The sequence below is a fragment of the Poeciliopsis prolifica genome, unplaced genomic scaffold (assembly GCF_027474105.1).
Source record: "Poeciliopsis prolifica strain line A6 unplaced genomic scaffold, Auburn_PproV2 SCAFFOLD033, whole genome shotgun sequence".
Lineage (NCBI taxonomy): Eukaryota > Metazoa > Chordata > Actinopteri > Cyprinodontiformes > Poeciliidae > Poeciliopsis > Poeciliopsis prolifica.
The window spans coordinates 6,433,168-6,444,387 of NW_026562408.1; the positions used below are offsets into that span (position 1 = coordinate 6,433,168).

At 36.5% G+C, this 11,220-nt stretch overlaps 1 protein-coding gene across 3 annotated transcripts; it reads right to left on the reverse strand.

The window, feature by feature from the left end:
- Positions 1 to 4,253: 4,253 nt before the first annotated feature.
- LOC129373634 (HAUS augmin-like complex subunit 1) lies at positions 4,254 to 10,130 on the reverse strand. Of its 3 annotated transcripts, none has more exons than XM_055051673.1 (9): positions 9,939 to 10,130; positions 6,297 to 6,471; positions 5,736 to 5,871; positions 5,533 to 5,667; positions 5,309 to 5,432; positions 4,833 to 4,898; positions 4,660 to 4,731; positions 4,443 to 4,490; positions 4,254 to 4,349 (listed from the first exon to the last, which is right to left on the reverse strand). In XM_055051673.1, the coding sequence occupies exons 1-9, from the start codon at positions 9,969 to 9,971 to the stop codon at positions 4,305 to 4,307; spliced, it is 834 nt and encodes a 277-aa protein (XP_054907648.1). In that variant the 5' UTR covers positions 9,972 to 10,130; the 3' UTR covers positions 4,254 to 4,304. The 3 variants fall into 3 exon arrangements, with proteins under 3 accessions (XP_054907648.1, XP_054907646.1, XP_054907647.1); XM_055051671.1 differs by lacking the exon at positions 9,939 to 10,130 and adding an exon at positions 6,554 to 6,668; XM_055051672.1 differs by lacking the exons at positions 4,254 to 4,349; positions 9,939 to 10,130 and adding an exon at positions 6,554 to 6,668 and having other exon boundaries at positions 4,431 to 4,490.
- Between the last annotated feature and the right edge of the window lie 1,090 nt (positions 10,131 to 11,220).

Genomic DNA, 11,220 nt, shown 5'->3' on the forward strand with positions numbered 1-11,220 from the left:
AAAATTATGAGACTTTTTAACCAGTTTAAATGCTTTATTTCTTTCTTTGACCACTGTTCTACACTCTTCATTCCACCATGGAACTAATTTCCTCCTATTCTTCCCTGATGTTTTTGGAATAGACCTTTCAGCAGCTTCTAATATACCCTGACTAATCTCACGACTCATATTTTCTACACTCAAATCATTTTTTATATTTGATATCTTACTCTCACATAAGTTATTAAATTTTTCCCAATTTGCTTTCCTAAATATCCACTTCCCTCCTAACATTTCAAGATTCTGCACCTGACCCATCCTTATTTTACTGACTATAATGTAATGATCACTACCAAAGGATTTATTTTCAACTTGCCAATCACATAATGGAGCTAAACAACTGGAAACAAATGTTAAATCCACTACAGATTCCTTACCTGAATTAATATCAATTCTTGTCTTTTCACCATTATTCAAAAAACACCAAAAGAAGATTTCATTTTTACATCATTTTATGCAAGTTAAATGGAAAACTTCAGAGCGACCTGGTGACATTTTTTGTGAGAAAATAGTTTCTGTTGTAAGCTTTCCCCTCCTTTTATTGCATCTCCGTCATCATCGTCATCATCATCATCATCATCTTACTTGAAAAATCAGCCAGTCCGTTCATGCGCCTGGTCCACAGTAGTAAAGTCAGATAGAAGAGGCTGTGGCTCCAGTCCAGTCCGTGGAAAGGACGCGTCCAGCTCATGACTCGCATCCCCTGCCCCTCTTCTCATATTAATGAGGCTCGTTGAATTCAGACTTGTTGTAGGCCTACTTAATGAAAAACCCAAACAGGAAGGTGAGGGAGATCCCGCAAGGCCGCGGCGTTCGGCTGCATCTCTCTAACTCCAATAAAGAAAGTCGGTCGCTCACACAAAGTCATCCAGCTGTCCTCCCTGAGAGCCAGAAAATACCCCCGGACGCTGAGACGCAGATCAGCAGCTCCAGTGTTTCTGTCGTAGAGAAGCAGCGGCTGTCTGGCTGCGGCGATGGACCACAGAGGAAATAGCAGCTGCGCAACAAGTTGCTCACAGGTGACGGACGAGGTGATCAATCCGATTCATGGCAACAATCGAGTCTTCCTGCGCGGATTTGTGAATGGATAGCACCATGTGGGAACTGGGAGCGATTTACAGTAACAGCTGAGTGGGAATCATGGAGTGGGAGTGGCACATAAAACTATTTTAAAGGGAACACGGGCAGCTCGCGCTAGAGTGACGCATGATTTCCCCCCCCTCTTTATCCCTCCAGAAGGCGCATACATACTTCCTAGGCTTCCCTCTCTTTGACTTTCTTATTTTACGTCTTCCTTCACATTTCAGGCACAATTTTTACAAAAACACACAGTCACAGTTTGATATTTATGTTTGCTTCTAAATTGTACTGTACAAAAGTTTCAACAACTTCCAATTCCTTTATGCTTTGCCTCTTGCAATACTTTAAAATGGTTTTCAACGATTTACTGGATCTCTTAGTTGTTCTTTGGACTTTTACGATCATTATCTGTGCATCTATATGACCACAGCACTGTATAGTATGGGGTTAAAGTTAACCCAGTAGTCTGGTCTGCAACTGACTATTGTATGGAATGCATTTGTAAAATATTTAGAAAAACATTTTTATTCCTTTTCCCAACCATTCACCACCTTGTGTTTGTTACATACAATCTCATTTGTATCATGCACGTGTGATTGTACTGTGACAAAACAAATTATTTCATTGGATTGAAAGAAAAAAAACCCTGGATTTTATGTTTTACTAAGTGGGCTGATCAAAGATGAGCAAATAACCCACACTGAGAAAACTAATTTCCAAATTGTGCAACTCATCCCCTATTTGTCCCAGTTTTTAACCACAAATGCATAAATATCAAATTCAACATCCAACAATTCATCCTTCTAATTTGTCTTTTTTTTCCCCCATATTTTTGATATAACTGTCTCAATCTTGTGAAAATAAGTACAAAACAAGAGCCTACATCAAATCAAAAATTCAGAAAGAAGCATAGCTTATGGCAATTTACTTAAATGAAAGAACATTCTGGTTGCTTAGAAAAACAGATGTAAACAAATGTAATATGTGTTCTTTTTCATTCACACAAATTACATCTAGGGTTCTGTTTAACTTTAAGTTAACTCCAGCAATAGAAGATAGAACTGCAAAAAGTGTTTGATGAACAGAGCCAACCTGCCAACCTTCCAGGAAGAAAATGAATGTGAATTTAAAGAAATACAGCAGATTAAAAAATTGTAGTTATCCCAATTCACTTAAAACGATTTAACGGTTCAAATTAAATGTTTATTTCAATATATAAAGTGCAGCTGTAGTAATCAGTTATTGTTTTCGCAACAATTTGTATTTACGTCATGATTAAACCTCCATTTTCAGAACAGAACCAACAACCTAAATACTCTTTTTATGCTGTTGTTGCAAATGGAAAATAATTGATAAATGAAAGTTGAGTAGATATGGTTTTCTTTTTCTGTAAAACTTAATAAATAAATAAATAGCTGCCATTTAAGTCTAAAAACCAGACCAGTCAAGTTTAGCATTAGAGACAAATTTGTTCTTCTAATGAGGTTTGAAAAGGAGAAAACATTTCATTACAACTGGATTCTTTACTGTCCACTGATGACCGGCCCACACTTTAAAACATTTTAACTAATTCAACTGGAATTTAAGACAATTTATATGATTTGTGTTCTGTCTCTAAAGGCCATATTATTTGTTTCAAACATTTTTCTTTGTCCACACTGTAAAATGTAATAAGTTCACTTTACTTAAAAAATTAGGAAACCGATTGCCTCAAAATCTCCAAGTAAGTAGCTAATTCATTATAAGGTGTTATAGCTATAAATGTTTACACCACTCAGATAATGGCAGTAAACCTGATTTTGATTAACTCAAAATCATTAGTAAAGTTGACTATAAAATGTCAATTATGACTACTACAATTTATGAGTTATGTCAATTAAGCAATACTCATAAAAATAAGTTATGCTTACACATTTAAGCGTTCACATTACTTGGAAAATATAGGTAAACAGAGTCACCCAGGAGTAAACAAATGTAACCTTTTTGAATAAATTGCCAGATTGTTTCTTTTTTTTAAAACTGTTGGTATTCTAACCAAATGGTTCTTTTCATCCAAGCTGGGGGGCCCCAGTGGGAAAACTGCTCTCTAGTAAGCATCTGTGGCCCACTCCATGGTAACGGCTCAGTCTCCATGTCAGACTGCAGATCAGGTCCTACACCAGTCAAGCTGACAGAAACCGTTGAGGTGTCCAGGCTCTGCTCCACTCCAGAGGACAGAAACCGACAGGGCAGAGAAACGCTGAGGGGATTTTTACATGCAGACAGAACAGACTGATTCTACTGTCTGCTTTTGCTTCAGGCACAAAGTGCTCCACCGTTAATTCCATGTGACATTATACCTCCAAAGCCAGTACCATTTTATTGTGAATCTCTAAAGGTTTCCTTTACCTTTAGACTTGTTGGCCAGACATTGAAGAAATTACATTAAAGCAAATGGGTGTAAAAATACTGAGGTTTTGAGAAGAAAATCCAAGAAGTATGGAAGAGGAAACTTATTTGGATCCCAGAAGGGCTGAGAAATGATAAGCAGCTGGACAAAAATACATTTACAAAAACAAAACAAAGAACTTGCATTTGATGAGGTTGTCCACACAGATTGAAAGTTGTTTGGATATAATCTGTGAGAACTATTTTTTACAACTCTTAAGACCAACCCCTTAATTAGATTGCTGCGATCAGAGAGGAAAGCCAAACATTGCATTAGTGTTGCAGATGTTTGAAACAAACAGGAAGGCGTGGAGAGAGGACTAAACATTCAGGTACACATTAGCAGTATATTATTTTATCATAAAATAAAAAAGCTAAAAATCATATCAGAAAATTTTACCCATTTCTAGACACTGACAAGCATGCAAACAATGTTTTTGTTGGTAAACATACAAAACAAAATAAGTTAGTTATGCAGGTTGTACAATATAAAAATTTCAAGGTGTATGAACTAATAGGGATACTCTGTGAGCTTTTTAGGAGTGTCCAAAATCTCTGAAATATTTAACCTATATTTAAATAAGGTTCCAAAGCTAAGGAGGAAAGAAGCAAGAAGTATCCTTTCAGGTGACCCAAAATACCTCAAACCACTTTTCATTTAACATTAATGATGAAGGCAGGTAAAGGTAGAAAAGAAGAAGAAAAAATATGACTGCAAAAACTTTATTTTTAAAGAAAGGACTGCGCAACATCCAACTTCATTTTATAGCCTTCATTGTCTCCAGTTTGGAATCGAGTGCAACCTGAAAAATGAACGAAAGAAAAAGTAATTAAAATGACAAACGAGCAAAAAATGGCATCTTGTATGTTATAAAACCAAATATTTAAAGACTCACTAGTTCTCTTTTTGCTTCTTCCATCTTCACTTGTGCAAGAGATGGGCTCTGAAGGTTTAGAATAAAACAACAACACACATTTCAAGATTAAATTCACAAACTTAATCCTTAAATAAATTAGATTGAATGATTTTTTCTTTTCAAAGGACAACAGGAACGTGATCACCCCTTTTGTTGGAAAAGTAATGAAGTCTGAAAAACTAGAAAACAAACGTACCGGACTCAGGTCCATGTACGACTCCAGCTTCTTTTTCAGGAGGATTATTTCGTTTTGCAGTGCCCTGAGTTCCTGCAGGGAGAAAAATAAGATGACATGTTTCAAACCCTGAATGCAGACAAAGTAAAGCTTCTATCCCCATGGCAATGAATGTGGTGAAAATGCTGAAATACCTCAGAAAGCTGCACAATGGCCTGGTGGGTGATAGACTTGTCCATGTTCCTGGATACAAGCTGAGCCTGCAGGATTAGCAGAGCAGAATAAAGTGACTAATACAAGACAAACAACAAACTAACAAACTAAACACTGTTTCTGTTTTAAACAAGAGGCAGACGACATTGCAACTAGGTAAACAGAAATTAAACTGTTTGGTCATTTACAGGAAAAAATAATATGTTTTTTTTTTAATGAAGCTTCTTTCTAAATCTGAGCAGCAGCTTCTTATCTTGACGTATACACATTAGAAATTTTTTTCTGAGTCTAAATGTGGAGAAGTTAATCATATTTTGTCAAGAGTCAAGTAGGTTCCCATCTGTGGATAATGCGTTTTGCTGTTTAAATCACAAAATGGCCTATAAATGATCCCACTTAGTACCTCAGCATCTATGCAATAATCCCAAATTATAAAGAGGAATATGCTGCAACATACCTCCAACCTCTGCTGTCTGATACGGAGCTCTTGAGTCTTGGCCGTCACAAAGTCCACGTTGAGCAGCCTCTCCTCTTCTTTTGCACTCTCCACTGCTTGAGATTTGGTAGTTTTGTCGATATCCCTGTCAATGAAGACCGCCAATGTGTACATGTGTAAACCCAGCCTTCTAATCAAACTTAACTGGCACACTTTTAATCGCTCGCTTCACGCCTTATTCTTACTCTTGTAGGTTTCCCCGCAGCACCAGAATTGAACCGAGTCTTTTTTGGAGTGCCCTTAGTTCCCTTTCGAGTTTTCTGTTTGACTTCTCGACTTCCAGAAGATCATCGGTGAGATTGTTGATTGCTGGCATGAAGCTACAAACGAACAAAAGTAAAACAACCATATATTCTGATCAATGAAATACAAAGCCACAGAAAATTACCTGGTCAGTGATGTGTCTTTCACTCGCAGCACCATAGCATTGTCCACTAAAGCAGACACGTAGTTTGCAGTCGGCTCTGACAAGCTTGCCCCAGACAAGCCGACACCATGCAGAAGAACATCCTCAAGGTGAGCAGCTAGGGGGGATGGGATTAGTGAAATACAGTTTTTTGAAAAACATTGAAAACCAGACAAAAGAGTTCTTATGTGTTTATTATTTTGAAACTCCATACAATTTCTAAACTCAGATTTCTATTTTCCCTCCAATTTAATAACAATTTCGACATCTGAGCACAAAATATTCACCTTAAATACTTCAATAGTAGTCGTTAATGTCGTTTAGTGGAGTGATATAGAGACTATTTGGAGATTGTCTCTATACTACAACAAAATATAAAACCACACCTATATCTTAAGCCATAAAAATATTTACTTCAGTTTCTATTAGTTTCGACATGTGCAAAACATGCCATTCGGCAAATCTAAACACTTTAGATCAATTCAGCCTTCCGATCCAAGTGTTTTAATGCATCATCTGTTCTGCCTGCTGTATGTGCCTCACCGTCAGCCTGATACTCTGATGTTTTCTGCTTGTAGTCTTCAATGAGGAGAGCAGTATCACTGCAGCGGGCTTCACTGGACTGAGCCAGCTGATACAGTATGTCCACAGTCCTGGTGTTCACCTCAAATGATGGCACTGGCTGATCCCCAAACACTCCCTCCAACCAGCTGTTCACCTGTAGAAGAGACAGACAAATAAGACAATATCAGCAATGCGGCTGGCGCATTAATGTGTGTTTACTGGAGTCAAAGAGTTACCTTCCTCAGCTTTTCACACATGATCACAGAGAAGGCATGAAAAACATAGACAGTCACTACAGAAACGTAAAACGCCGTGTGTTTTATAGCCCCTCCAATTAACTTCATCTTCTTCTTTAGGATTTAACGGCAGCTTGCATCCATTTTTTTGCACTACTGCCATCTATTGGATCCTAATTATCTAACAAATTCTCGAAATAATCCCACTGTTTTTTAAAAAACCACAAAATTTCTTCCTCCCCTCATTACTATTTAACTGATCAACCACTTTTTCAAACTTCAATTCCCTGGTACAGCCTAATTCCAATATTAATAATTTTCTTTCATTTTCATATTTTCTACAACAAATAAAAACATGTTCCATTGTTTCTACAGAATCACACCAAATACATAAACCAGTAGGATGTTTCCCCATCTTATAAAGAGTTCCATTTAATAAACTATGCCCGGTTCTTATTCGAGTTATAATTACCTCTACCTTTCTATTTAACCCTCTAACCCTTTCTACATCAACTGTATTTTGAAATCTGTGTAAATGCCTTCCATTTATTTCATTATCCCACCTAATTTTCCATATCTTTTTACTTTCTCTCCAAGCTATACTTTTCCCCTCTGATTTCGATAGCTTTACTAACATATCAATTTTTTCTTTTTACTAGCCTCCTTAGCCAACCTATCTGCTCTTTCATTACCTAAAATACCTACATGAGCAGGAGTCCAAAATAATATTACCTTTTATTTTGATCACATATTCTATGATGAACAGCCATAACTTCATATAATATATTTTGATGATTACTTGAACATCCCTTTTCAATACTCATCAAAGCAGATAGTGAATCACTACAAATTATAAATGTATTTTCTTTACTATCCTCCACCCATTCTAAAGCTAATAATATAGCACACATTTCTACTGCATAGATACTCAAGTAATCAGATGTTCTTTTTGAAATCTTTGTATATAAATCTAGAATCACTACTGCTGCACTTGTTACTTTGTTTTTAGGATCTTTGAAACATCAGTATAAATCTGTACATAATCATTATATTTATTTTGTATTTGATGATAAAACTCTTGGCACATATCTATCATCTTTTTCCCCTGAATATCTAATAGTGTCTTGTCTACATTAATATATTTCCATGACCATGCTGGTCTCACAGGCCATACTACTGTTTGACTGAATTCTTTGTCAAATACATTAAATGTTTTTGCTCTATCATCTCCCACCCACCCAAAAACTATTACTTTTCCCTTTTCCTCTCTCCCAACAATGTTGCAACACTTTCTTAACTGGGTGATCTTCATTTTGTCCTTTTAAACTTATCCAATAATTTACCATGATCTGCTGTCTTCTAATACATAATGGCATCTCTCCTGACTCTACTTGTAATGCACATACTGGAGTAGATTTAACTGCCCCTAAGCAAATTCTCAAAGCTCTTGCTTGAATAATATCCAATTTGTTTAACCTAGTTTTGCTTGCTGATCCATACCACACTCCCATAATCTATTCTAGATCGAATTAATGACACATAAATATTTTTAAGTGATTCATAGTGTCAATCCTGTCAAGCACCTCATAATGTTAAGAACCTTTTTACTTTTTTCCATAATGTGATCTATATGATTTTCCCAAGTTAGTTTCTTATCAAAGACTACTCCCAAAAAACGAAAACTATCAACCGTTTCTAATTCTTTTCCATATAAATATAATTTTTTATCAATTCTAACTTTCTTATTTGTAAAGAACATTACTTTTGTCTTCTCAATTGAAAATTTAAAACCCCACTCAATTCCCCACTTACCTACTATATCTATACCTTCCTGAAGTTTTAAAATAAGATGTTCTATATTTCTTCCCCTTTTCCATAATGCTCCATCATCAGCAAATAGTGATTTCCCAAAACTAACTGGTATTTCATTAAAAATATCATTTATCATCACCGAGAATAATGTTGGACTTATCACACTTCCTTGAGGAGTTCCATTTTCTATTTGACACGATTTTGAAACATGAGAACCTATTTTAACTTGGATATTTCTATCACATAAAAAATCCCATATCCAGTTAAACATACTCCCTCCTATTCCTATCTGGTGTAGTTTAATCATTAATCCTTCTCTCCATAACATGTCATATGCTTTTTCCACATCAAAAAATACAGCCACAGCAGTTTCCTTATTAATTTGAGCTTTTCTAATATCATCTTCTAAACACAATACTGGATCCATTGTTCCTCTCCCTCTACGAAAGCCACTCTGATACGGAGCAATTATATTCCTTGATTCCAAATACTGTACTAACCTCTCATTCACCATCCTTTCCATCAGCTTACATATATTAGATGTTAAAGCAATCGGCCTATAGTTTTCAGGATTACTATGATCTTTCCCAGGTTTCTTTATCGGAATAACAACCGCTTCTTTCCATTCACTAGGTATTCTTCCCTCTTTCCAAATCTTATTATACAAATTTAATATCTTCTTCAAAACATCATCACTCACATGTCTTAGCATAATATAGCATACTTCATCTTTACCTGGAGCACTATTTCTTGTTCTACCCAAAGCTCTTTTCAATTCTCCAATAGAGAAATGTTCGTTCATCAATTCATCCTTAATAATTTCCTTTCTTCTTAAAATTCCACCATTTTCTCTTTTAGTTTTCTCTCTCCCCTTTATTTCTTTATCTGATCATTTTTTCCCACTATGAATCTCCATAAATGTGCTTACTAAAATATCAGCTTTTTCCCTGTCATTTATTGCTATTATACTGTTTCTATTTAATATTGGATAACTCCATTCTCTTCTATCTCCCCCATTTTTTTGATCATTCCCCAAACTTCCCCAATCTTTGTACTATTACCAATTTTGTCACAAAAATTTCTCCAATATATCCTTTTTGCTGTTCTTATTGTTTTCCTTAATTTAGCCTGTGATTTTTATATTCGATCAAATGTTGAAAATTATGAGACTTTTTAACCAGTTTAAATGCTTTATTTCTTTCTTTGACCACTGTTCTACACTCTTCATTCCACCATGGAACTAATTTCCTCCTATTCTTCCCTGATGTTTTTGGAATAGACCTTTCAGCAGCTTCTAATATACCCTGACTAATCTCACGACTCATATTTTCTACACTCAAATCATTTTTTTATATTTGATATCTTACTCTACATAAGTTATTAAATTTTTCCCAATTTGCTTTCCTAAATATCCACTTCCCTCCTAACATTTCAAGATTCTGCACCTGACCCATCCTTATTTTACTGACTATAATGTAATGATCACTACCAAAGGATTTATTTTCAACTTGCCAATCACATAATGGAGCTAAACAACTGGAAACAAATGTTAAATCCACTACAGATTCCTTACCTGAATTAATATCAATTCTTGTCTTTTCACCATTATTCAAAAAACACCAAAAGAAGATTTCATTTTTACATCATTTTATGCAAGTTAAATGGAAAACTTCAGAGCGACCTGGTGACATTTTTTGTGAGAAAATAGTTTCTGTTGTAAGCTTTCCCCTCCTTTTATTGCATCTCCGTCATCATCGTCATCATCATCATCATCATCTTACTTGAAAAATCAGCCAGTCCGTTCATGCGCCTGGTCCACAGTAGTAAAGTCAGATAGAAGAGGCTGTGGCTCCAGTCCAGTCCGTGGAAAGGACGCGTCCAGCTCATGACTCGCATCCCCTGCCCCTCTTCTCATATTAATGAGGCTCGTTGAATTCAGACTTGTTGTAGGCCTACTTAATGAAAAACCCAAACAGGAAGGTGAGGGAGATCCCGCAAGGCCGCGGCGTTCGGCTGCATCTCTCTAACTCCAATAAAGAAAGTCGGTCGCTCACACAAAGTCATCCAGCTGTCCTCCCTGAGAGCCAGAAAATACCCCCGGACGCTGAGACGCAGATCAGCTCCAGTGTTTCTGTCGTAGAGAAGCAGCGGCTGTCTGGCTGCGGCGATGGACCACAGAGGAAATAGCAGCTGCGCAACAAGTTGCTCACAGGTGACGGACGAGGTGATCAATCCGATTCATGGCAACAATCGAGTCTTCCTGCGCGGATTTGTGAATGGATAGCACCATGTGGGAACTGGGAGCGATTTACAGTAACAGCTGAGTGGGAATCATGGAGTGGGAGTGGCACATAAAACTATTTTAAAGGGAACACGGGCAGCTCGCGCTAGAGTGACGCATGATTTCCCCCCCCTCTTTATCCCTCCAGAAGGCGCATACATACTTCCTAGGCTTCCCTCTCTTTGACTTTCTTATTTTACGTCTTCCTTCACATTTCAGGCACAATTTTACAAAAACACACAGTCACAGTTTGATATTTATGTTTGCTTCTAAATTGTACTGTACAAAAGTTTCAACAACTTCCAATTCCTTTATGCTTTGCCTCTTGCAATACTTTAAAATGGTTTTCAACGATTTACTGGATCTCTTAGTTGTTCTTTGGACTTTTACGATCATTATCTGTGCATCTATATGACCACAGCACTGTATAGTATGGGGTTAAAGTTAACCCAGTAGTCTGGTCTGCAACTGACTATTGTATGGAATGCATTTGTAAAATATTTAGAAAAACATTTTTATTCCTTTTCCCAACCATTCACCACCTTGTGTTTGTTACATACAATCTCATTTGTAT